The sequence below is a fragment of the Sabethes cyaneus genome, chromosome 2 (genome assembly GCF_943734655.1).
Source record: "Sabethes cyaneus chromosome 2, idSabCyanKW18_F2, whole genome shotgun sequence".
NCBI lineage: Eukaryota > Metazoa > Arthropoda > Insecta > Diptera > Culicidae > Sabethes > Sabethes cyaneus.
Window position 1 is genome coordinate 171,851,842 of NC_071354.1, and position 27,660 is coordinate 171,879,501.

The 27,660-nt window shown below is 38.2% G+C and overlaps 1 protein-coding gene across 4 annotated transcripts; it reads right to left on the reverse strand.

The window, feature by feature from the left end:
* Window positions 1-772: 772 nt before the first annotated feature.
* Window positions 773-27,453, reverse strand: LOC128738425 (2-oxoglutarate dehydrogenase complex component E1-like). 4 transcript variants are annotated; one of them, XM_053833531.1, is made up of 11 exons: window positions 27,415-27,453; window positions 17,013-17,206; window positions 16,809-16,949; window positions 16,519-16,722; window positions 14,328-14,430; window positions 8,323-8,813; window positions 6,646-8,261; window positions 6,440-6,587; window positions 6,226-6,380; window positions 4,225-4,350; window positions 773-2,387 (listed from the first exon to the last, which is right to left on the reverse strand). In XM_053833531.1, exons 2-11 carry the CDS (start codon window positions 17,103-17,105, stop codon window positions 2,288-2,290), a joined length of 3,177 nt encoding a protein of 1,058 aa, XP_053689506.1. In that variant the 5' UTR covers window positions 17,106-17,206; window positions 27,415-27,453; the 3' UTR covers window positions 773-2,287. The 4 variants fall into 4 exon arrangements, with proteins under 4 accessions (XP_053689506.1, XP_053689503.1, XP_053689505.1 ...); XM_053833528.1 differs by lacking the exon at window positions 14,328-14,430 and adding an exon at window positions 15,446-15,566; XM_053833530.1 differs by lacking the exon at window positions 4,225-4,350.
* Window positions 27,454-27,660: the final 207 nt, after the last annotated feature.

The following is a 27,660-nucleotide window of genomic DNA, read 5'->3' on the forward strand; positions in this document are numbered from 1 at the left end:
GGGGGCTTAACGTGGAAGATGGCTCGACCAGATTGAAGCCGAATTGCGCATGTCGAGACGCGCAACGAATTGGTGACGAGTAGCCCAAGACCAAGTACAATGGAGAGCCACCCTCGGCTGAATAAGCAAGTAAGTAAGATTGCAAGGATCGAAGCAATGCAGAAAAAGTTTTACGTCAACGCTTTTCGCATGCTACCCTGAGGCAACCCATCGACGCAAATCGCGGGGACTCGAAAAACTGTACACTTGCGTTATCTGCCAAAGCTGTTTGCATTCAACTGTATCATATGCTGCTCTGCAATATAGTTAGCTTGAAACGGGTACCACACTATTGAATAAAATTTATGTTGGTCGACCGAAGAGAATGAGGATCCCAGAATACATCAGGTACAGCGAGCTTATTTTTACATTAGAAAAAAGTGTAATTTTTATGAATGGTCATACTAAGAGACATTCATGAGATATTGCCTACTTGAATATATGCACGGCTAGGTTGGAGACCAACCAAGCCAAGCCAAAAAAATAAAACGACAAGTATCGCTTGACAAAGCGACAGTATTTAGCCGTTTATATGTATATGTGTTAATTATAGGATAGAAATTTGCATAAGTTTGAGAATTTTAACTGAAATACGTGGAAATACACAGAATTAGCAGCCATGTGCAGAATTAGGCGCACTTACGGTACTACAGTTGAGTCTTCAATTTCAGTCTCCACTGGGAAAATAAAATACGCATCGCTTCGAGAAACTAGCAATCGATGAAAAGTTTGGTTTGCACATATCACTTTATTCTTGGTGCGGTTCTCTAAATAGCTATATATGTAACAATATTGTGCAGTGCAATATACTAACAGTGTAAGAATCTGTCCCAAAATATAGACATGTGATACTAATGAGTAACCGTTGTTGCTGTTGAATCAGCGTAGTTTCATCAATGTACAAATGAAATAGCTGTTCAGTTACAGTACAGTGCATTGTTATATAGTGTGGTGTATATGTACAACATTTATCGTCCATGACCGACTTACTTCATTGCACAACATATATTAGGTACTTAATTTTTCTAGACTGTAGTTTTCATTTCAAATTTCTATCATTTAGGAGATTGAATGTAAATAAAATATTTTTGTTTGTTAACGGTACACCTCTTTCAGTAAGACAAAACAAAAAAAAACAGAAAATGTGATATATAAAATAGCGACAGAGAAAAATACTTGCGGCACTTTACAAATACCTTGGTTTCAAACTTTTATTCTTTTTTGAATATTTTCCGTTTGACACTTTCGTTTTTCTTCATTCACTCAAAAAATTATAGACAGAGTTCAACGGTTAAGGAAAGGAGTTTATTGACATATACATGGTGCAGTCTATCAACGAAATAATTTAGGTACTAAAACTAGTAAACTGCCAAAATTGGTATAATGAAAGTTTTAATGAAAAAAAAAAAAAAATTTGCAATATTTCCGATAATCAAAAAACGAAACTGAGTAGTTTGCAGTTTGTTTGAGACTGGGTTTAGACGTTAATATTGGTGAAAATTTTTGCTTGATTCAAGTGTTGTGTAAGGGAAACGGAAAACTTTCTGCGGCATATTCTATCAAAGTGCCTGCATGGTCTAAGTATGTCGTAACTTTGCACATTTTGTGCTGTAAAAATCTAATGTTAAGCATAGGGAAAACATGCATGCACAAGTTGTTAAATTATACAAACAAAGCATTGAGAGAGTGCAATTTTTTAACAATAATCCTTCAACTGCGTTGGTAATATTTTACAGTGTGGAAGGCTTATAAACATTGTGTCCAAGTTTTGTATCAGGCTAATTGCAGCTCTTGGACTATCGCTCTAATCATTGTATGATTTTCGAGGGTGAACATTGCAAAAGTCTTGTTCAAAAGTTTATCGTTCTATCAGTTTGCATTTTTGTTTTTCATATTTATATTTCAAGTGACATTTTACTACAAACTAGCACTATGAAGATATTTATTTTACATACTTAGTTTGCCATTGAAGCTTAGTTCTTAAACGATATAAAACCTGTTTGATTCATTTTCGCTGATTTACAGTAAAAAATAAATAACTTTTTCGATTTATATCGAATCAAATCTTATTACTACTGTACTTTTATTTTTGAATAAATACCTATCTTATAAACAAAAGAGTTTCTTTAGTAGCACTTTTTTAACTGCTTTACATGCACTACTAGTCGTGATTACTAATAGGAATAGTAGTAGACACCAGGATAGACGGGTGTGGATCGAATCAGAAGAAAAGAAAGTGTGTGTGTGTTTACAAGGCCATGGCGTGATCCAGCAGATTCTTCAATTCCTTGGTGTGTTGCGCCTTGGAACCAGTGGCCGTCGATGCTGCACAATGTCGTCCCACGTAGCTGTTTGGCGGCGTTAGTTTATATAGAAACGATAGTGACAGGGAGAAAAGAAAAATGTTTACAGTTAGAGTATCTGTCGCTAATACTGTCACAAACGTGTGGCATCCTTATAGATTGTGTTTGGAGAACTTTTCGGATCTTTGAGCAAGCTATTGAATGGTTACTATTATAGCTGCCTAATTCTACGGATAGACGGATATGATGGTAATGGGACTTGTGACGCATGCATGTTTTGGCTCTCGATGCACAACGAATACATTACAGTGAGAATTATATAACTACAGCCCATATGAAATATGTCATTTCATCATCTATATGTATGTCGATTAGTATTTATGTACACAGTTCGGTGTTCATGATTGGTTTCATCGCAAATTTGTTTTTGTCGTAATATTTTGTGCGAATCACAGCAAAAACAAACTTGCTACTACTGAAAGAATAGGCGAAGCAAGATGTCATTATTGTCTTTTTATCATAAGTAATTCTGTGAAAAATGTACTACCGAAATTTGAGTGCATTCCGATTTTGTACAAAATAAGCACAGTTATTACTTTTATGATAATTTTTGCTTCGTATTTTTTTTATTTGGCGCTAACGGTGTCTCCTTTGAACCACTACCACAAAAATAATGACAACTTGCTTTTAGTTTCTATTTCGTAATTGCGTGTTGATCCTAATTTATTCCTTTATGGTAACAAAATACGCGAGCGAGGGTTAATGCATTAGAGTTTATATAAGAACTCTTATTATGAGCATAATAAGACTTCAAACAGCTTGTTTAGGCATGTAGTCTAGACGATTTCACGTGATGAACATGGAGCATAACAGTAGCAGTTAGTTATTTTTAAGCCATTCTATTCATTGAAACCTAAACCGTGGTATGTTTTCACATCCTTCTTCTTTAATATTGGAATTTGTTTGTAAAGTGGCAAAGTGGTAAATAGATTATCCTCAATAAAGTTATTTGAGTAAATGCAAGTTGCAATTTTTGCAAGTAAGCTGAAAGAAAATTGCTAAAGTGATCAAAAATAGTTGCTTTGCAAGATCTGATTGATATTAAATATGAATAGGCATAATTTTTCACTGTACAGTTTTTCTTTTCTTACATGAGTGGCATCGATTCAACATGTGACTACAACTACTACATCGATTACTTAACTGGTTGTCATGCTAACATGCTTTATTTAGATGATAAGTTTTTTTTAGTAACAACACCAAGCACATAAACCATACAAGCATTCATTTCGTGCAATACGTGATGAATATTTAGAAAACTATTTTTCTCTTAAACCAAAAATATAAAGTTCTAGGTTTGCACCACGAACCAAAAGTCTTTATAGGTTGAGTAATTGCTAGTAATTTATGGTAGAAATGATTCGAAACTAAATATTATATAATTTAAATTTGAGGAAAATAAGAAAAACCAATTCAACGATTCAGATAAAAAAAATCGTTTAAACGAAAAGAAAAAAAAACCGGAAGCCAATTGATTAATTCGAACAAATCCAATCGAAACTATAAAGGCAAAGAAGAACAAAGAGAATACATAAGAAAAAGACAAAATAATAAAGCACAGGAGAAAATAGTGCATGTTTTAGATGAAAACATGTCACCTGGCAGGAAGTGCTGCGTTAATATTCGTTTCCTTCAATCTACAGGCATCACGTAGATAGCAACGAAAGAAAACTGTCTAATTCTAATGTTTAAGTATTCTTTTCATAATACAGAGCACAATCGGAGCCAACTGGCCACCGGGCAGGTAACACAGTTTATATAGGAAACGAAACAAACGACATCTGCCATCTGCCAGAAATTTGCCAGCAGTTAGTCCTCTCACCTAAGTGGTCTCGATGAGATTTTCACTTTGCGACCTTTCGGGATATCTTCAGACGGTGCATTGAAGGAGCCTTGGGAAAGGTCGAATCCTTGGGCTGATTTCTGCAGCACATACTTCTCTTGCACACTGTCAATACGTTTATTATTATGATTATGGCGATTACTACTGGTACTTGCGATAACTGTGGTAGTGTTAGTAAGAGTGTTGGAAGAAGTAGAATTGACAGATGAACTAGATGATTGGGTTGAGGAAACGGAAGTAGCGGAGGATGGAGACGTCTTTTTCCATTTAAAAATTCGAGCTAGCCAGGATGTGGCTGAAGTAGAAGTAGTAGTAGAAGAAGAAGTGGCTGAAGTCGCAGTTGAAGAGGCGATGGACGATGGTGACGTCGTTGCGGCTGAGTCAGGCGACGGCGGCATTTGCGACGCAGTCGACGAACCAACCAAGTCGCTAGCTGCAAATGCGTGTTGTGAACTTTCAATTGGCTTCTGTGACCGCATTTGTACATCGTCATCACCATCGCTGCAAAGGGAGGGAGAGAGGGTGTTCTTGTGTTTGTTTTCGATTAATAATTTCTGGTTCTGGTTTGGTTTGGCGCGCAAGCTAATGGTAGGGGGTATGAATCTAAATGTGAACATTTGTGGGTCGTGTTGATATCTGTTTGATGTGGTTTTAGAGTTGGGCACATATCAGGTAATGGAACAAAAGTATACAATGTTAAAACAACAACCACTTCAAAACAAATGTCAAACCAAAACTACGTAAACAAAAAGCCTGTAGGACAGAGCTCAGGAAACATTTGAGTTTTTAAATATTAGATACAATTCTGCTCATAGCAATAAAAAATCTGGTTAATACATAAGAACGTTGGATATTCTTGCTATGCAAACACTGGGGAAGCAAAAGGTAGCCCGTTTTATACGGTAAAATAACGATGATCGCACCTGCCGAAAAGACAGTGAGAATACAATTTTATTTTTAAAGTATATTAACTTTAATTGGTATATAGTTAAAATAAATTGATATTTTTAAGTTTATGTACATATTTTTTATATTACATATGTTCAGTTGATGGCTAAGTCAACTGTGAACAGATTGCGATTAGTACCTAATCTCGTTCTTAATGAAATTCTCAACTGGAGTATTTCAGCAAAATAAAATCAAGAAAAACATGGAGGGTTTCCTCTATAAGTGCTTCCATTTTTTCACACAATGCAAACAACAATAGAAGAAACAGGATGAGCGACAATTTGAAACCAGAAAGCACCTTGTTATAATAGAGTTACCAGTATACCAACAACCAAAAGTGTTTTACCTTCGAAAGGAAAAAGTTAGATTGTGCACACAAATCCTTAACCTTAACCATAAGCTTCAGAAGCAAAACGTTGTGCTCTATACAACGTCTCACTTGACCCATTTAACATTCTCAAAACAGTAGGGCCATAATCATTCGTTCACATATTACAAACTTCAAAGTAGGTGCGCAAACCAGAACAAAGAAGCCACTAGCGGTAATAAAAAGTAGAGGTTTATAACAAAGAATGGAATCAACCGAAGCATTTGAATGAACTGAGAGAACAAATCAATGGCGAATTTTTGGAAAAAACGTGGTGCAGAAATTTGAAATTGTGAAAGATTGCTGTGCATAGGTAGGTAGGTAAATCTAGATACTATCCAACCTACACAAAATAGATAGATAGGAACAGGTGCGAAAAGAAATAAGTTCAGTTCGAATCGATTTTAGGTTCTAAGTGTTTTTTTTTCAGTGATATAGATGGCCAATTCCTTTCAATGGTTCTAGAACAAAGAAGTGGATTTACCGGTTCCCAGCTTGGATAAGGTAACGATTTGGAGGTGAATTTTGAACAAATTTTACCGAACAACAAATAGCCAAATAGTGCCAATCCAAGGAAAGGGATGGTAGAGGAGTTGTATGAATTAATTGAATGCATTGCAATGAGGATGGTGCATAATTTAGACTAAGAAAATATAAAGTCTCACCTGAGGTCACGTGTCGAGTTGATTGCAGTGTCGAAACGTGGCTCAACGTACGTCCAGTAGCCTTGATTTTTGTGTTCTTCCTGAGCCCAGACCAGCTCAGCGTTCGGGTATTTAGCGCACTCAGCCTTGATAAGATCGTACGGGAATGGGGATATCTGAAATGTTTACCTTTGTTTAATACAGCCATTCAATTTTCAATGTAAACAAAGCCAACCTGTTCCAATCGTGAGATGGCTATTTCGGATTCGAGTTGACGTTCGCGACGAGCCTTCAGAATGTCATAATACACACGTCCGGAACAGAATATCAATTTCTTCACTTTAGACGGATTCTGTGAAGCTGCCGAAGCGTCGGGAATAATCCTAAAAAACCGAAGCAAAGTTAATAAATTATTGAAAATTTTGCTTTAAACCCAGTTACCTTTGGAATTCTGTTCCATCGACCATTTCGCTGAACGGACTCTTTGCTTCCGGATGACGCAGCAGCGACTTTGGTGTGAGGAGAATCAACGGTTTGCGGAACGGTAGAGCAATCTGTCGGCGCATGATATGGAAATAGTTGGCCGGTGTCGAACAGTTTGCCACTATCCAGTTAATATCGTGTAGCTGACGAATTGCAAATTCTTCGGACTCCGGTGGGAAGTAGTCAGGATCATCGGAGCTCATTTGCAGGAATCGTTCAACACGAGCTGACGAATGTTCAGGACCCATACCCTCCATACCGTGCGGTAGCAACATGACGAGAGCGCTTTGGCGAACCCATTTAGCTTGACCAGAAGAGATAAACTGATCGATAATACACTGGGCGGTATTGTTGAAGTCACCAAACTGAGCTTCCCAAATGACTAGTGCATTCGGGTTAGTCATGGAGTAACCTAACTCGAATCCAAGTACACCGAACTCTGACAAAGAGCTGTTACAAACGGTGTAAGGTGCCTGATCGGGGTAAAGGTGACACAACGGTCTGTACGTAGCTTTATCAACAGTCTGATGATGCAGGACATGATGCCTATGCGAAAAAGTACCACGTTCGACGTCTTGACCAGAAAGACGTACATGAATACCTTCCTTTAATAACGATCCAAATGCCATAGCCTCTCCCAGAGCCCAGTCAACCGTTTTGTTATCAACCATTTCCTTGCGAGCCGACAGGACACGCATTAAACCTTTGTGAATGGCAAATTCTGCAGCGTTTGGAGGGGGAGAAGAAAACCGATTTCCAATATGAACCAACGTTTCCTCAATAACTCCAGTTGGAGCAACCTTCAGCGGGTCCTTGCCTTCGAAGAAACCAGACCACGGGGAGTCCAACCAGTCCTTGTACTTGATGTGTGTCTCACTCTTAGCTTGCTCAAATGCTTCATCGCAAATCTTCTCATACTTATCCTTAACGCTTTTAACTTCTTCTGCAGTAACAACGCCCTCAGTAATCAGTTGGTTAGCGTAAATATCCAAAACCGGCTTGATACTTCGCACCTTTTTGTACATAAGAGGTTGGGTAAACATCGGCTCGTCAATTTCATTGTGTCCATTCCGGCGATAGCTAACCAAATCGATAACGACATCCTTATGGAAGGTTGTACGCCATTCAGCAGCTACCCGACAAACGTGCATGACCGCTTCAGGATCATCTGAATTTACGTGGAAAATCGGAGCATTCACAACTCGTGCCACATCTGTACAGTACGGCGATGAACGCGAGTGACGAGGATCAGTTGTGAAACCAATCTGGTTATTTACAACAATATGAATTGTACCATGGGTGGTATAATCCGGAAGATCTGACAAGTGCATCGTCTCGTATACAACACCTTGACCGCAGAAGGCAGCATCACCGTGCAGCAAGATAGACATTACCTTTTTGCCTTCACCGTCGCCACGGTAGAATTGTTCGGCACGGGTTTTGCCCTGCACCACTGGATCTACAGCTTCCAGATGAGAGGGATTGGCAACGACAGCCAGACGAATGTTTTTGTTCGTAACACGGTTCAACCGTTCAATGTACGTACCCAAGTGGTATTTCACGTCACCAGAGCCCTGCAAATGATTAATTATTAATTAAGAGTAATTTTGCGTGCGTAGTGCAATTTATACTAACGTCATCAGCTGCTTCTAAGCCAGCAAATTGGGAAAAGATCTGATTCAACGGTTTGCGACAGACGTTAGCCAGCACGTTCAACCGACCGCGATGCGGCATTCCCATGATGATCGACTCAACACCCAGCTTGGTGGAAACGTCAATCACTTCCTTCATCGCTGGAATCATAATTTCACAGCCTTCGAGACCGAAGCGCTTTTCCGAAGAGAACTTTTTCGCCAAGAACGCCTCGAATCCGGTGGCACGGGTCAGCCGAGCCAGAATCAGTCGCTTTTCTTCGTTCGTGTACGTCATAATGTTGGGCGTTTCGAAGCGTTCGCGAATCCAGTTGCACTGGTCGAGCGAATTGATGAACATAAACTCAACGCCAATTTTGTTGCAGTATGCGCGCTCCAACCGACCGAGAATTTCACGCAGTGGCAAGAACTTTTCCTTACCGCCGATGAAGGTCGTACTCGGAAGCTTGAAGACACGCTCCATGTCTGCTTCCTCTGTTCGAAAGATGCAGGTAGTAAACCAGTAGAAATGTTAATTATTACGGTAATAGTAGACCACAATAAGCGAACAATTGAAATTCGGAATAAGAAATGCCAATTCAAGAAAGTTGGGTGTACTTCTAGCACAATAAAAGTACGGGGGAACTAGCTATGTTTGCGCCAGTCTAGTATAGGTGTGTATAATTTTAACCGATTAATAGTATTCAAGCATCACAGAAGCAAGTTTTTTTGTAAGAGTCTAGAGTAGAACAAGGTCCACTTTGTCTAACTCGTAGAATACTGGTGGAAGTATTTGTGTGTTTGTTAGTTAGCTATCAAGAATGGATTTTCTAATACTACAAATAGTTAGTAGAAGCTAAAAATTCTTTGGGACCAATAAAAACCAATTGTAACGAAGCATTTAATATAACTAAGTATATACAAATAAAAAAAATTATGTACAAGCAGTTACAAGGAACACTAAGTTATAGGTTACATAGTAATAAAGAAATACTCTAATCGAAATAAACACAAAAAATAATCAAACAGATATACATTATAATCGAAAAACGTTCTTACGTTGAATCAGCGTTAAAATCGTACGGTAAAGATCTTCACCTAAAGTCATGAGAATCCGCTTGTCTCGAAGATAAAAGATAGCAAAAACTGACATTTGGCGGACAAAGTTTGGGAAACTTTCGGTTTGTACCATGAATTAGTATGATGTGTTAGCATACAGATAGATATTTGCAGAACAAGGTTTAGTATTTTTTTCGGGGGATCTTCTTGTGGTGTATCTTGTTTAAGTCCAAATCCTGGCGATAAATAATCGGTAGCAGTAACACACAAAAGAGTTACTAAAAGAGGGTCTCATAGTACATATATTGGATTTTTTGTGGTCCTCGGCGAGGATTGACTGTAGCTTTGGTTCACAACAAGCTAAAAAAAAGGTGCTTGATGAACTATCATTTGTTTTAATCGAATCTACAGACCTTTTCGATAAGACTGCAAAAATCTGTTGATTTTTTCTCATTCAGATTACTTAGATCTTCTGGGCTAGGCTAATTCAATTGATTTCCCGCGAATTAGTTTTTAGCTCCAAAAATTACTTTGATAAGTTCATTACGTGCTATAAAAATCACTATGCTGTGCTTAAAATGAAATACAAACTTGTGGTGGTTACATTCCTTTCTTGGTTGCAATAAATTAAATTAAATATGTGTGCTTCGAAATTATCAGGCATTGGTGCTTTAAAGTATGCGCACTTTTTGAACAGTATTTTTTCGCCTCCTCAGAAGTACGTTTCCTCATCTTAGCGAGCGTCCGATACGGATAGCGGTTCACAACAGAAGAATGCAGAATTGCGTGATGGATTGGAAGGCGATCAATAAGAGGATGTGCATAGTAAGGATAAAAGACCGTTTCTTCAACTACAATGTAATAAATGTGCTATTTTCCCCACGAAGCTAGTTCCGATAACGAGAAGGAAGCGTTCTAAGTGCAGCTGATTTTTTGTATGGACATTATCACTACGACCAGCACCTTATGCCCTTTTTTCCTTCTTTTTATGGTTTTACCACTTTCCAAACAATCTTGCTCGAGTACCATATTCATATAACTAGCCCCGGGGTTCATTGTTGATGAATGCAGAGTTCAGTATGGAGGAAGGATGTATTATTGGGCACAGGTTGCCAGGGAATCGAACTATAGACCGGCGATGGAGCTCCATAGCATGCATATCGACACGATCGATAACGGCCAGCATCGGATCGACCTACGCACGCAGAAGTACTTTCTTTCCCACAAAGATATCCACAGGACCACCTGGAGATCATATGACCAGCGAACATTGAACCAAATCGACCACACTCTCGTCGATGATCGGGTTTTCTCGAAAATCACCAACATACGCGCGCTACGGATTGGCGACATCGATTCAGACCATTACTTAGTAACAGTACATGTGCGCTCAACTCTCAACAATCTCAACTGTTTACCATTCACGACGAATTTCTTCATCCTATGCGGAGCTGGTTGCTCTGACGCTCGAAGACGGATAGAACAGAATCCACTCGGCTGTTAAAAAGACCGCAACTGTGGCGCTAGGCGAAGGAACTCTGAGTACATGATATGACTGGTTCAACGTGAAATGCCAGCAAGCGATAGAGAGAGAAAGAGGAAAACTATTCAAGCATTGCCTGCAGGGACAATTTGACCAAGCATCGTAATGCGGAGAACAAACTGGGAGGAAAAAGTGCCAGATTGTCAGGAAAAAGAACAACTATTTCGGCTTAATGACATGTGTGAGTTTTATAAGAAAGTGAACTAATATGGTAAAGGCTACACACTGAAGCCTGGAATGAGGTAACAAACATGGTCACAAAAAGGCGCGAAGTCGTCGACAAGCGGAAGCAATTCTTTGAAGAACACCCCAATGGCGACATAACGAAAGGAGCCGGAACGGAATTTAGCCTGGAAGCCACAAACCCACCAACGATAGCAGCATCCCTGCTAATAATCTTGAAGAGATCCAGCGAGAAATCGGACAACGGAAGCGGGAAGACTAATAAAGCCGTCGGAAAGAACCGGTTCCTGGGAGAACTCTATAGAAATGGTAACGAACCATAAGCAACGGAACTTCACTGGATAATGTCTAAGGTTTGTGAGAAGTGGTTATAGGAGGAATGGATGGAAGAAGTGGTTTGTCCCATTAACGAGTGATTGGATTGATTTCTGTAATTACTGTAGTATTACACTGCTTATAAATGCCTCTTGCTACGTCGTTTATCTTCCATAGCAAGAGCATTCGTGGGTCAGTACCAGGTGGGCTTTATGAAGGCCCGCGCTATTACGCCTGATTATCATTCTACGCCAAAAGAACCTTCAGAAACGTCGGCAATACAACTTGCCCATAGTCTACACAGTCTGTCAGGAATATCTCTAAAGCACGAGTATGGATATACGGACTAACTGACGCGGTGTATCAAAGCAACTATCGAACGAGTGATGTAACTACTACGTGCGTGTCTCGCGAAAGCTCTCGAGTTCCTGAATTGAACAGAGGATTTCAGTAAGAGGATAGTCTGTCCTGTATCTTATCTAATATTGCTATTGAAAATGTGATTCGGTAATCCGGTATCGAAACAAAAGGAACCCTACACGAGTAGCCAATTTCTCGGCTTCGCAGACGATCTTGATATTATTACAAGAAACTTTGGAATTGCGGAGGAAATTTCAAAAGAAAAACAATGCGTCGAAAACTCGAGGAGAAGACTTTAGAGAAAACAACATTAGCCTCCCTCGGAAAGTGACTATTAAGGGGATGTCTCAAGAAGTTTCGGTCAAGGAGCATACTGCACCGCACGGAGCAGACGGTATACAAAACACTATCAGACCGGTAGTACTTTACGGACTCGAGACTGTAACTTTGCTTACGGAAAAAATACGTGCGCTTGCCGTATTTGTATATAAAGGCCCAAACAGAATGCTGCGTCAACGCATCCGTCAGCGTCAATTTGACAGTAAACCCATGGGAAAACTGTCAGAATGACGCCGACGGACGCGTTGACGCAGTATTCTGTTTGGGCCTTAAGGCGTTGCGGACTATTTTAGTCGGAGTATAAACGCAAAACGGAGAGTGGCGCATGCATAGGAACCAGCTGCACGCACTTCTTGGAGATATTTCCATCGTACCCGCGACGAAACTAGAGAGGCTATCCTGGTGTCCGGCCACGTCGCGAGGATGTCGGACGAAATCTGTTCTCTTTAAGGATCCCACTAGCAATACAGGGGCCTGCTAGATGGCTCGATCAGATTGAAGATTAAAGACGACTTGCGAGCGTCGAGATGCTCGAGGAATTTGCGACGAGTACTCCGCACCGACTAGAGTGGAGACAAGTTTTTAATACGGCACACCGGCTCTGAGCTGTTAAACAAGAAGAAGACCTAGGCTTAATGCAAGCTTTGAGAGAGATTGTTTGTCGAACAATGGGTAGATTTCTAGACGATTGGATTGTTAATATTTGCTGTGGACTGGCCCATTTGACATTATGGTCCCGCTGACAACTCGAGTTCTGCTCAATAGAACTTAACGGCAATCTGGGTTTGGTTCCGTACGAGTTCTCTTCTCTAACCTCAAATGGTCCCTGTATAGGAAGTATTTTGGTCATAAAAGAGCGTGTCAAAATTGGTCTATAAAAATGTATTGAAAATTCGAAAAAACTCATGTGACACACGTAAGTAACTTCTAATTCGGTTTAATTTGTTGTTTAATTCACAAATTTTCAGTACTTTTTGACTAGCTTCAAATTCCAATTCAAAACCTTTCTATCAAGTAATTCAAATGAAACCAGTCTTTCTAATATTTGCCAGCGTTACATTAGTAAAGTAATTTGTCACCTTTGTTCACCTATCTCTGTACATCAATGTGAAGTGAACGACTATTGAAAGACTACTGATTTTAAGGCAATCCTTGGATAGTTAACAGTTACATTATAATGCAATCGTAGTTAGAGTTTGATTGTTCGAGATTTATATTCATAGTCGGTACTTTTAGCCAGAACTCCATGTCGAAAGTTCGTTAGATTAAATTGCATTATAAGACTATGGTAGACATTATCTTTTAGAAAAACTTTATCATGGTAAGATTCGTTGTAGAAAACTGCAAATGGTTGTCTCATTTTAATAATATACGCATATTAGTTCCACTTTCACAAAAAAGAGCTAGTGAGGTATTATTTGTAAACATCAGCCGAGTAACATAAATTAGCCGTGCCGTTTCAGGAAATTTAATTCAATTGCTTTTGTTCTATTAGGAAGTAGTCGTTTGTTTTTAACATATTCACAACACGGTAAGGACAATTTTTAATTACATTTTTCTGTTACTTTTTGAACACTTAAATTTAGGTGGTACCATCTCGTGTAAATTTGACATATGTCATTCTGCTTTACTGAGCAAAGATAATTTTTTATAAGTTGATATCTAAAACAAGATCGTGGAAACTAACACTAATCAAATAGTAAAATTTATACCTAAGTGGTTTGTGTTGAAAACAATCTAAGTTGAGAAAAAAGTCTCTAAATAATCAGTATTGTTGCTTCTAAGTCATATTCTATCAAAGAAATCATACCATCATAAAAACATAGAATAATAATTAGATTTGTTGGACTAAAGTTCCAATCTACATTCCCACAATAACAGAAACAGTATATAAAAATATCCTAATTTTTGCTAATAGTGCAAAAAATGAAAACTAGGAAAAAATACATCTACAATATGAAAATATTGTACTTAATGATCATGCACATAGTGTGTAAATGATTCAGTTCTAAATTTTGAAATTGGTTCGTAACTAATTGATCGTTTGTGTAATCTAAATGAGAAGTAAACATTACAGTTTCCAGGATATCTAAGTGAAGGTAACTAAACCTTGGAAAATAAGCATCGAAAGTGGGTGAAGGAGTTCCAGATGCCATTGTCGAGAACATTAAATGCTAGGTAACCTATTATAAACGGGTCTTGATACTCACCGAAACGGTAGGAAGAATACAGTAACTCCGTAGGAATTTTATCGTCTAGGTCCGCGTTACTGATTCCCAATGGGTCAAGTTTGGCAATGTTATGACCTCGAATCTGTGTGGCGATCGAGTGAGGAAGAGTTTGCCAATTGTTTTAAACAGTGTATGCAAGTTTTAATCGTGTAGGTAGTCCGCCAAATGGTGCGCACGTCAGTGGCACATTTAATGTAAAATTAATTCATTCGAGTCGTGAAACGAAAGTCAACCGATCCGTGTTTCGCGTCATTGTAAGAGAATAGAAATTGGAAAAGAAACATATTTATTTTTCGTTTTGAACAATGCCTTACGTAAATATTGAATCTCAAAATTGGAGCTTCGACGGGGCTCGCTAGGAAAGAGACTGAAAGGGATAACTATTATATGAGCTATAATACAGTACACAAAATACACACTACACTATGGCAAACACGCTGTATAGCACACTCACAGATACCCAGAACTCCACCGTAACCATTGACACAGAACGAAACGTGATATTGTTTGTAGCACGTAGCAGGTTTAAGAGTGCTTTTTAGAGGTAAACTCAAATGTGCAAATATTTGAAATTATTGGAATTGGTTTTCTAAATCGAATAATGTAATACAAATTAGTTAAGGACCAAAAAACCAAGTTAATTTAACGCTGATTTCATATGTTAACGTTAACGATTGTCAACTTCAGGATTGCTCCAGAAATAGGCTATATTTATAAAGGCAGAACCATATAATGAACATAAATAATAATCGAAATAAAGATTAAAAAAAAAACATCAAAATTAAGTTTTTGAAAATTTGCATCATTTGCTTCACCTTTAGCTACAACCGTTTAAATCCTAATACATAGACAAAATGTTTTTTATGCTATCGAAGTTAACTCTACCGTACTATGTATATGTTATGCATCACATCACACTTCCACAGATATTAGAAATACAGCAAAAAAGCACACCCTTTAGTCCAAACATAGTTGTTATAATGGTTGTGCCTTTTTCGAACCGTTGGTTTGGCGCAAGTCTAGATTTTCCGAATCTCAATTTCTCATTAGTGAGTTGCGAAGAAGTATAATTTAATCATGAAAAAAAGAAGATTTACCGAATTGCATGTAAGTACGGGTGACTCTTTCGTTTGCGCGTAGGTTATATTCCGGATCCCTTTTAATGTCGGAATTGAGAATACCCAGCGGATCCAAATCCGCAACCAGATGGCCTCGAGACTGTAGGATGAAGGTGTTGGTTGAGTTATCGTATGTGTGTTTTTTTTTCTTTGATTAGCATGTCAATCATTTTCAAATTTTTCTTTGTTCAATAGTGCTAAATGAGTTTAATTTCTAAAACTAATAACGTTGAAAAACTTCATTTTTATGCCTACTATTTATTTATTATTCTGACAGATACGTATTATGGCTCCGCCGGCTTCATTATCAGTTTGAAATTCTGAATAGACAATAACGAAAGCTGCAAACCGGAGACGAAATGCACATCTGAATTGGAATAATAAATAATTAATCAACAAAATTTTCTATTATTTTAAACAATAGTTAGTTCTAGACTAAGAGATGCACCGGTGCATTTAATTGAAACGATAAAAGATGGGTGGTCTTTGTTTAGGAACAACACATTTAAAAAACGGTGCACTACTTGATAAACCCAGCTAACTATTTTCTAACACTATAAAATTACCATTTTCTACGATTTTGTGAATTCGGGGAATGATCAGGATATTCCTTCTAGCATTTGACCCAAGGGTACTATCGTTCGCGCCAAGCAATAAGTATATCCTTAGTAAATGATTGACGATTCACTATTTTCATGCAGAACGCACAAAACATAAAAGACGGATACAAATTTATCACGGTTCTACGTTTCTTTGGCTATAAACGGAAGTATCGAGGACAGTGACGCGTTTTCAATTTTGAGCCTGGCATCTTAACAGACCGAGCGATCGATGAACCGATTAATAGTATTTGTATCGATCTTATTTCGACAAAATTCAATTGTTCACGAACGATTGAAATTGTATCAAAAATAAAACCTTGGCCCGAAATAACCATCTAAAAATATTACGATTCAATTGGAAAGACGGACTAACAATAAATTATGTGTATCCGGGGGAATTGTTCTGGATTGTTACTAGCCTATTTTCCACCAAGATAACAGCACATTTACCTGATAGCTTCGAATGATAGCCTGTACGGCTAAATGGTCGTCGATCAATTTATCGTCAATGCGACCACCTACGATACCGGCACCGCCAGCTACAGCGGGTAAGGAACTGCCAAGGTACTGAGATGCAGGAACATGGTTTCTTGGTATCGGCGCTAGGGATGGCGGGGCTTCATACGCGTTATTACGAAAGTAGGCATCCCATGACTAGAAAATAAAATACAACCAATCACAATGTGTACGACAATCATTGATAAAACGAAATCAATAAAATTGAAAGAAAAAAAACTTACGGCATGCACCGAAGCCGGATCCCTCAGCCAGGCATTGTACATATCATCAATGTAGTTAGACGATGAGCCATTTAAAAAAGGCTCGGCCGCCGCCGAATTATATAATTTAACCGATGCTGCTGCTATGAGTTCGCCATTTAACTAGATTGATTAGAAAAAAAAAAGTTTAGTGAGGCATTATCTAAATATAACAGTCAGCCGTACCTTAGCAGAAGGATTCCGAATCAACCACGAGCCGAAATTTTGCTGCCCAACAGGATGGCTGATTAGCTGCAGTGCAGTCCTTGCGCGATGCATCGTGTCTCTGTCTTCTATCCAAAAGGGTCAATAAATAAACTGCCGATCTTCACACAATTTTGCGAGTTGAGTTTTGTCGCTCTCTTCTGCTGGCACTTGGTCTACGGATGATAATGAGCAGAAAAATAAACGATTATTATGACTGCAATTTGTCCAAGCCCAACCGAGAGTCATTACGACTGGTTCATTTAGCGTAGGGCTGATAACGGCCCAATGATTTGGTTTGTAGTTTCAATTTCAAACACATCTCGTTTAACTATTATCAGTTTTACAACGGTTTAGTTTTATATATTGGTTCATTATCAACTGTCGCCGGTGAATATTTGTAAGCAAGTTATATAAAAAATTGTTAACATTGTTTATTGTTTACAATCTAGCGGTTTTTTGTGCTCGCTGCATTACAGAAAAAATATTTCCTGATTTAATATTAATACAACGGAAAAGTAAAAGACAAAAGGGAGTAAGGGAGTATGTCCTTATTACTACATAATTGGTTAGCGATATTTCATCAACCTGTGTGACCTGACCTCTATAGACTACAAGACAAATGGGTGAGGATTGCTGCATTTTTTAAAATACTTTGAATACCTATCTCTTATAAACTAGGTGTAACTCACATTGTAAATTTATTGACTATGAAATTTCGTATTCGATTTTACGCTTCGCTAAGACTTGACGCCTCAGTGAATGAAAATTTTCTTTGTTTCTCCTTTTTCTTCTCAGGACACCATTGATCGTCATAAGCAACGAAATTTTATTTTTATTCCGATTGGTTGAGCAAACAAGCCTGTCCGAAAAAAAAGTTGCGAAATGTGTTGTACTAGGTAACCAACTGGCTTGACGTCACAGCGGGCGGAAAATAAGTGTGATTGCGTCGTCAAGGTAACGTCACACGCGCGGCGATTAAACCTCGTGCAATCGCAAAACGTAGGTTGAAACAAAATTTATCAGCGTTGAACGTTTTGAAAGTCAGCATTATCCGTTCAATACGATCTTAAAGCACTAAAAATGCTTACAGACGGAAGCAGATTAATCACAATCATAAACATGCGTGGCTCGTATCCGCTAACAGGGATCTACTTCAGCAATATAGTAACGCAAACAAACATGGGTACAAAAAATCTAGGTGATCGACCTGCAGACATTGAGGATAAGCCGAGGTAGAACCTTTGGGATGACAGCAGCTTTTTTTCAATGCTGACCTCCCTAGACACAATCTTTGCAGCGCAGCAACTCGCTCATTAACCGGTTAGAACCAGTTAAACAAATTTGGACAATGCATACCGAAAACAGGATTTCGCACACATCGTTATACGTCCTACTGCTTGTCTATCTGCTTCACACCGGTCCGCTAATTGTCCGCGCGTTTTTAGATCACGTTCTACCGAAGCGTCGCAAAATACATTTCGCTGATTACAACTTGGAAAACTGTTTATCACCTTACGAGTAGCTAATCTGATGCACATGAGCAAATGTTTCATAATCGTATAACCAGTTAAGGGCAGTTATCCTCTCTGAAGGTGTCCCAAACCACGACCCTGGGTGGTTGGCTTTTGGCGCTGCGCAATTATAGCTTCTAGAAAGTAGATAAATTACCTCTAATTTTATCATATCTACTCACAACAATAATTTCAACCCAGGGCAAACAATCTTACGCATCATAATTGGGGAATGTAGCACAGTTGCTGATAATACCACGACCGGCAATGTGAATGTACTCGGCATCAAACACATGATCTACCCATAGGAGGTATTAGTCGATATGAAACGTAAGCACTCAGGCACGTGACTCCAAGTTAGGTGAAGTAGTGTTGGACGGCATTTAAGCGTGACGCATACCTACTGTGTAAGAGAAACAACAGTTAATGTCATCATGAAGGTGGCTGTAGAAGAACGGGGTTTTTATTCTCACTTTATTGAGAGTTCGATCCCTACCATGATAGATTCTAAAATAAATCAGTTTTGCTAAATTGTAAAATTATTAAAGTTCTATAGTGGTAAAATTATTTTCTTATTCTCTCACGTGTATTGAGTTTTCTATTACATTACTATTTATTATTACTATTAACTACTATTTATAAGTAATAAGTAATTTCTTCAGTAGGTATTGACTTAGTACCACTGACAATAGTAATCGAAATAATCCAAGATATATGTAATTCACAAAACAACTTTGCTAAAATGTATGCAAAATATTTTTTTAAACTATGGCTCAATGATAGAAGCGCTTCTGCGATTGAAACTGCCTAGAATCAGATTTCACTCGCAGCTTTGTGCGCATTGTATGCAGATCTACTTCATACCGGTTTGCTAATTGTCCACGCGTTTTTGGGATTATTCCATTCGAGCATCGCAAAATACGCCCATATATTCGCTAAACTGGTTGGACGAAGAATTGTATTTTTTTTCGCTATATAAGGATTCTTAATTTATTTGCATTGTAGGATTTAAATAGTGCGTGTCGCCTTATTATGGAATTTTTCGAACAATGTTCATAATTATAAGAATTTACATTACATTTATCACCGATGGATTCAGACAACTTCAAATTGAAATTAATAATATTCGTAAAAAAATTTCAAAAAAAATCGATCGTAAAGTGAAACTACGCCTTAATGAATATTTAATTTTCTTCAGCTTCTAAAATTTGTCTGCAATGCACTGAGTTAATTAAGGTTCAAACACAAGTCATTGATTTCTGGGATTTCAAAAGCAGTTTTTATACTCAAAACAAAAGATATGTTCACGCAGATTTTTTCATTGTGTTCTTTGCGTCTGTCAGAACACGATGATAAATTTTCGTGGACATATCTACGGTTTGAACCAAGCTATAGCAAAGCCTGGGTGCTAATTCCGTTATCGAAGTTTGACCTTCTGTTTTTTATACGACAGACTTCGCAACCAGCTGTTAGAATACAGGACAGTGCGGGGTCAGTGCTACGATCCTATTGACTCTAACAGCTATAATACGAGCCAATTACAACCGGATTCGAACCCAACTTTTCTCCCAGGCTTCGTGGTTCACCGATATTGCATAACCCTTGAACAACAGTAGACTAGTTTCTGGACAACGGTGATAAAAACACATATTCAACTCACAATTCTAAAAATTGTTTTAAAAAGACACTTTATAATTGCGAAACCGAAGAGAATCCCCAGTAGCCATCCCAACCCACCACCTTGTTGTTCATTCTCTTAAACCATTTTTTGAAGCTATTAGTGTTCAAAAAATTTCATTCTTTGGTGACGCTTTTGGGATCGAAGTCTAAAAACCCAAGCAGAATTCCGTGATGATCCGCAATAGCTCTCGGGGCGGTCGAGTATTGATTGTAGTTAAGGTGAAATTAGTCGTCATCGATTCTGCCAATTTCAAAAGCAATTTTTTTTGTTTGAAACAAAAATTCTGTTCATGAAAATATATTCGCTGTGTTCAGATTGGTAAGAAGAATGCAAGGTTAAGGTTAAGGTTCAAACGCGCGTCAATGATTTCTAGGATTTCGAAAGCAGATTTTAGACTCAAAACAAAAAATATTTTCACGAAATATAATTATTGTGTCTAGAGGCTTCAACATTGAATTCAGCATGAAGGATGACAAAATTGGGAGCCTGAGAATTAACTTGACATCGAATGGCCTGATTTGATTGAGATTCGAACTTCACTCGTTTGGCTCGTCAAAGCAGACTCATTTGGGCCACAAGGCCTGTTGATGTACAAATAAATAAACAAATAAACAAAGCAGACTCGGTAACAGTATGGCTACGGAACTTCCCATGAGACTGAATTGTGTGGGTCGTGTAAATTCTATCTGTGAACTAGGTATTAAAAGGGATCCGAAGTTAAGGTTTAAGGCCCGTAAGCTTAAGATTAAGCTAGAATTAACAGAGGGCTTGGTTTTGTGCGACGTAATGGTTTTAGATTTACCGAGGTTTATTACCTCAAGATGCTGTATTGCTCGTTTATCGCTAATGTTTAGGCCTTTAAGTCCATAGCGGTTGAGCGAATCCAGAAGATTTTTTTCCATTCAATTTAACTCTAACATCGAAAAGCGATTATTAAAAGTCATGCGTATGTTGGCGACCAACGTTGTAAGAGGAACTGCAAACACGCGGAACCCCGTCGCTATATGCCTACAATGGCCTTTGCTGTGCAACTTTCTGCAATCGTCTGTCTGTTTTATATTTTACTTCTATGACATCTAGAATCACTCAGCCTGACCATTTCACCATAACAAAAACACGTCCATTGCACCACAAATAGCGTGCCAGACTAGCAAAGTAAACCTTGCAACTGTAGTGTACTCATTTACTAGAGTCGCACACTGTCACCAAAAACAAAACTAATAAACATAAAGTCACAGTACAGCACGGTTGGCTAGAACATATGTTCGCCAGGCGTACTAGTACACGTTTGCATATTTTGCCTTAACTGGCGCACTGCGCTGAGGTCTTACATAACGAGCCCGTCATCAGCGGCAGGCCAAGTAATCAATAATGCAGATTTGGTAAGAAGGATGTCCAGTTGTTTCAGTCACTCTTGTACCGATAGAATTATAGTGTCCCCAAGGATGGGTATAAACAACCCGAGTTAAATCAACAAACAGTACTTCATTCGACTACATTGATTTAGAGAGCTTACTGACCGGATATCTCCGGAAGGTTAGCGCATACTCTAAGTAAGAACAATCAGTCCATGTTTTCATTTTAAGTATATACGATGACCTTCTTCCAACATGAAGTTTAGTGTAGCATCACCGCGTATAAATATAGTATATGGCGACCGTGACAGAGACTATAGATTACAGAGGCGCCGAGACACTCAAAATCCGCTAAATTTTGAAACAAAACGGAGAGTAACATCATAAATAAAGGTAACTCTCCGATTTCGTTCAAAGTTTAGCGGTTTTTGAGTGTCTCGGCGCCACTGTCATCTATAGTCTCTGTAATTACAGTGTGACGACCTTCTTTATTTTATGGCGACTGACAGTATATACGACAATATAGTATATTACGATTTTTTTATTAGATAATTTCTGATCTGTAACCGAGAAACTGAATAAAATACAGAATACTTTTCAGTGCCACATGGTACTAGCCAAATATTTTAAGTCTCACCGGTGAAAAGTATGAGAAGTTATGACTAAAGCTTGGTTGACATGATTTCGGATTGCAACAATCAACGCTCGAAAGCTACATCGACTCGTAGTAGGGATTGTTGCCAATCTGGAAGTTCGGAGACCAAATTTCGGGGAAACGGAGTTCCATGCAGTAGACCCTATCCAGCTTTTTACGAGCCATAATGGCGGATGGAATAATCCGTGTTCGTAATATTAGATATCCTCCATGGCACCAACAACTACGAGAGAAATGGTAAGCACGACGTGTGAAAGACAGCGTAAGAGCTTGTTTGATGCTAAATACCAGAGAATGACAGATAAGAAGATCCAGCCAAAGAGATTAGGGCTGCGGGAAAATTAACCCACTGTCTAAAATAATGTGAGTACGAGGAGTACGTGCTCGCCAGCTCGAAGAGCAGAGTCGTCAGCAATCAGTGATATGCAATGATAGTGCTGACAACCTGCCTACTGACAAGCGGTGAGATTGGCACGTATACCATTAACACCGCTAAGAAGAAGTACACAATTATTGGCAGGGATTGCAGGTATCCAAATGGTGTTGGTGCCGAGGTGGAGCTGGATGCGGAATGATATGAAGTAGTGGAGGAATTCGCAAGCTTTGGTACACTCAAGACATATGGCAACGAAGAAGACCGTGTAGTAAAACGTTGCATTACAGCCGAGCATCGGGCTTTCTGTAGTTTGCGTAGCCAGCTGAAGTTCCGTAGGTTGGTAATTTACATAAAAATCTACAGAACGCACTACAAACTGTTAATCCTCCCGGTAAACCTTTACGGACATGAATCGACGCTGAACGCAAGATGTTCAAAGAGCGCTTGGGGTTTTTGGGCGTAAAATTCTACAAACAATCCTACTTGGTGTTGGCGAAAACGCTGTAGATCGAACGTAAATTACAGTTTTATCCCACTCTGGGCTCTTCATGTCGAAGCCGTGAAGTGCGTAAGACGTGCAACTGCCGATTTCGAGCACTACAGCGAGTGAAAGAGAAGTCGAACAATTGTACAGTGCAAAACAAATTAAAAATAATTACACCAAATTGAAAGATAATCAAATCGTCACCACATATGTGAAGAGTTTTAATTCAACCGATTAAGCTACGAATATTTTACACATAAGTTAATTCGAATCTGAATAAACATAAACGCTAATAAACAATATTGCCAAGAGAATAAAATTTCCCTAATCCAAAAGTGATTTCCCTGATGAATTCGACGTTTTTCCAGGAAATCCAGGACACCCTAGACGTCTATTTTACTTCTTGTTTCTAGACAGAGATTCATATCATCGGCATAAATTAGAACTGTTAGTTACCGGACAAAGAAGTAATTGTCGTACGTACAAAACAAAATGTAACAATCCCAAGTAGCGGAGACATGGTTCAACATCAATTTTGTGCAATTAACTTGAAAAGCAACACTAGTATTTTTATGTAATCAAGTGGATTGCTAAAATTTATGTACATTCAATGCATGGTCTAGTATTTATCGACTCGACGTCTAGTATTTATCGAATTTATCGACCGAGCGCGCCTAAACAAGGACGTGATGCATTTTTGTAATTAAATTATTATAGACACAAACGAATTATTGTTAAAATTTGGTCATGTAAGTGTCTGCCAATGAGAATAGAACCAATAAAAAATTAAGGATATTTTGAAACCGATAAATATTATCATATCATCAAACAAAAATTGTACTAGGTATATGAACTATGGAAAGTTTTAACAGAAAAGGCGTGTTAAACTCTACTCTGGAACTGTGGTAGAAATTATGGCAGAAGGCTCTTGTTCAAAATCTCATGAAAGGAATAATTCCTAGAAACATAACGAAATACCAAATCTTAAATATCAAATCTTTAATTTATAAACAACAATGTATTGTTTGTAACTTAGCGGCTGTGTGGATCGAAGCGTAGTAGTAGCATAGTGGCGATTACTGTTTACGTTATACATATTACTATATAACCTAATTTGCCCTAGTTTTGTAGCAATTTTAAACTATATTTTCGTCTCGATAAACTAGTTTTGTGCAATTTTTAATCTTTTGGTATAACAATACACCTACGTAACCATGCTAAGTGAGAAAATTTGCAGCCCGATCTGATCGAAATTCGAAAACCAATTTCACTACCGCGTGTAAAATATTGCAGACCGAGACCTCGCTAAACATGATGCCACGGGAACCACGATACTAGTGCGAAAGTCGAAACAGAGGCGCTAAAAGTTAAATGCAAAACCATACCATAGTCTTTTTTTGGTCTCAAATCTTATAATCTATCAAAGATGTAGCCGCTAGCCGTGATGTCATTACATTGGTTCAGGAATGGTGTGAAAAGTTGGCAGGTTTGTAACCATATTAAATTAATTAAATTAAATATTGAAGTTGAAGGCGTTGAACAATGAATTTTGTCGTAAATAGCTAGTTATCTAATTTCTAATTAGATTTAAGTATTCTCTAACTATGGCAATAGCCGCGTCGCTGTCTGTCATTGCCCTCTAACGTATTAAATAAAATGTTTATATATCAACAGAAATTGATGCAAAGTTCAATTAATTTAAGGTGAATGCTTGTTACTGAAAGTGAAGAACGTATATGTTATCAGTTTCAAGTTTTGAATCAATTAATTTAAGGATAATTTTTTCCTGTAAAGCTATTTTAAAAAAGATCATTGCATTATGCGTACGGATAAGATTTGCATGACATAAAATATAAGTTTTCGTTTTAATTCCTTTCAATAATAATAGCTTATCAAAATTGATAACACTTAACAAGCTCGATCAAGACTTGGTTTCTCGAAAAGAAGCGCGCTTCTGTAGATAGCACATACCTTGACCTTTTAGTAAAGAAACGGCTTTCAAAGCCGTTTCACGAGATCTGTTTTGTTGCCAAGCCGAAAAAGCAAGGTTAACCTTGCCCTAGAAACCTTTGGCAAAGTACCAAACATTTTGACAGACTTGTGGTCGATTGTGTCTATGTTCCGCTGTTTTTTGTTATCGAATTCGAATGTACTACAACACCCTCAGTGATGACGTTCTGTGAGGGTTTTACGTCAACGATAACAGTTAACTCAGAAGAGATTATCGATAACAAGCTATCCCACCGGAGGCAGCAGCAAGTCAGCTGACGTGAATTTTCATGCAGACAAAGCCGCTCTAAGTTTCTACTGTGACATATTCTCTATTTAAATAATACACAATCCTCAAATAGTTGAGAAAACTAGGAACAACAGTGCTATTGATCTACTGACATTCACTTGACCAAGTATTGGCGTAGGTTGACGGGTGAAGTATGGAAAGAAAAGAGAACGGAAGCCAGCAAAAATCTATTTTTATGCCATCAATGATTTTTCGGCTTCCTACAGGTTGGAGTACAGTGACAGAGCACCGCAAATTGCGCATCTTGCTTTGAAATCCGCTTGGATGCAGGTTAGGGTGGAATCCAGTTGCCTGGTCATGAAACAAAGTTTACTTACTTCGGTCATAATAAACTAACAATTAGCTTAAAATTCTATTATAATTCTGTACAGAGTCCCATTATATTCACTAATAACAAGTCCAAAGAGTTATATAACATAGTCTGTGACTTTTAGCTTCGATAGAAGATGTTGCACAACACGAAAAACGAATAGCGGATGTACTACGTAAGATTTTTCTGCAATTTGTCGAAACACTGCAATATGATTTGCACAAGTATATCGCACCTTATCGTAGACCTGAGTGTTTAATATGATAACAGTCGAATAGCGCCCCGGTATAATACTTTAAATAATTTCTAGTATACACGCGCAATGCCAGCTCGCGAGCGACTGAGCAATTGCGCCGCTGGGAAGCAGCTTTAGAGTCCTGTTTGACTTATACATCATCGTACACTAGGGGAACGCTTTAACGTCAGTAAATTAGCAGATGATTCACATTGAATGGTTAAATTTGAAGCCGTTTTCTGATTTGCACCATTTTCTCAGGCATTCTCGAAGACTGATGTTTAAGTGAATCTGGGTGGCAGGTGATTCCAACATGTACCATATGTGTGAAGCACGTGTGGTAACAATTTATCAATCTATGCTTTTAGTTCACTTTTTGCGCTAACGTAAGAATATATCTATATTATGCATTTTAGGCTTATAAATTGGTACCTATTTGTTTGATTCAGTGTTGTTAGGAAGAGTCATGTCAATCAAAGTTTGAAGAATATTATCATGATGGTACATTACATATTTAATGTTTAAAATCGCTCCTCCCTGGCTAACATATGTCTTATTGACGCTCCTGAAAATACATTCGAGAATGGCATGACGTTATCAGAATCACAAAAAGGTCAATGTAAGCAAGCAGCACGATCAGGAGGTGTGACTGATATTAAACGACATGCCTCTAACACACCTTCTGCATATGTCTTTAATTTTAATTGTAATTAATAAGAATTTCTCTTATGAATTCGAAACATAATTTTAGCTTTCATTGGAATAATGCTTGGATTACTACTTACGACAGATTTGTGTTTGAACAAACTTGAAATTGACTGTAAAAAATAGCATTTTAAGGACACCTTACCATAAACCGAATTGTTTACATAACCTCACTTATCCGTACTGTATTGCGGTACATACTTATAGCTTTCAACTCACTTAGCTTATTGTAGAAATGACTCACTATCCACCGTGACGAATCAATTGTACGTCTTCGATTTCAGACTTTAACTACTTCATTGCATTTTTAGGAATCTTTTGCCACATATACAGATTTATTTCCTTTTTTCTATGCAAATGATTTCATATTTCCAATTGGCATCTTCCGTTTGCCACAAAAAACACTGGTTACCTTATACGAGCAAACTGCATTCACGTGTAAAAATCAATACTGCACAAAGCCACGCACTGCAACCTTGCACACCCGCTATCCACAGCTGCCACACCACCAGCAGCCGCCTTCTTCTATCTTCCGTTATATAATTTTGAGTGAAAAAAGTGGACCTACTGCACACGACAGCAAGGTCAGGGGTTTTTTCACTTATAAAATAAAGCACACATATTCTACACGACACTGCGCTGATAATGAACCAAAAGCAGACCTCAGGAAAAACCCTCGTACGACTCTGGTCGCTTTCAATCGCTGATAGATCAAAAACGGAGTCTGTAGATTGTGCAAAGCTAACTATGAAGGAAAAAACTATTTTTACCTCGAAATCACACAAGCACTCTCTTTGAATGGCGATTGACTAATGAATGAATCGAGCTCAGCATGCGGGCTCCTGCTCCAACAAAAGAAAAAGTGAAAAGAAAATGTCAAATATAACGAGTGTCAAAAATATCGAGAAACAGCATGCAACACGCTAATGAAAAGTAACTACAAAATGGAAAATATTTATTACCCTTTTGAATACCCCAAGTAACAACGGTAGCGGAATTGCAAGAGCAATGGCTGT

What these genes read in the sequence shown, in the direction of transcription:
- LOC128738425 (XM_053833528.1), bottom strand. Translation starts at nt 17,105, where the DNA reads ATGCATCGCGCAAGGACTGCACTGCAGCTAATCAGCCATCCTGTTGGG. An exon ending in ATCCGGCTTCGGTGCATGCC is followed by an intron (nt 16,723 to 16,808) that starts GTAAGTTTTTTT and finishes TTTATTTTCTAG; the next exon opens with TCATGGGATGCCTACTTTCG. An exon ending in CTATCATTCGAAGCTATCAG is followed by an intron (nt 15,567 to 16,518) that starts GTAAATGTGCTG and finishes TTCATCCTACAG; the next exon opens with TCTCGAGGCCATCTGGTTGC.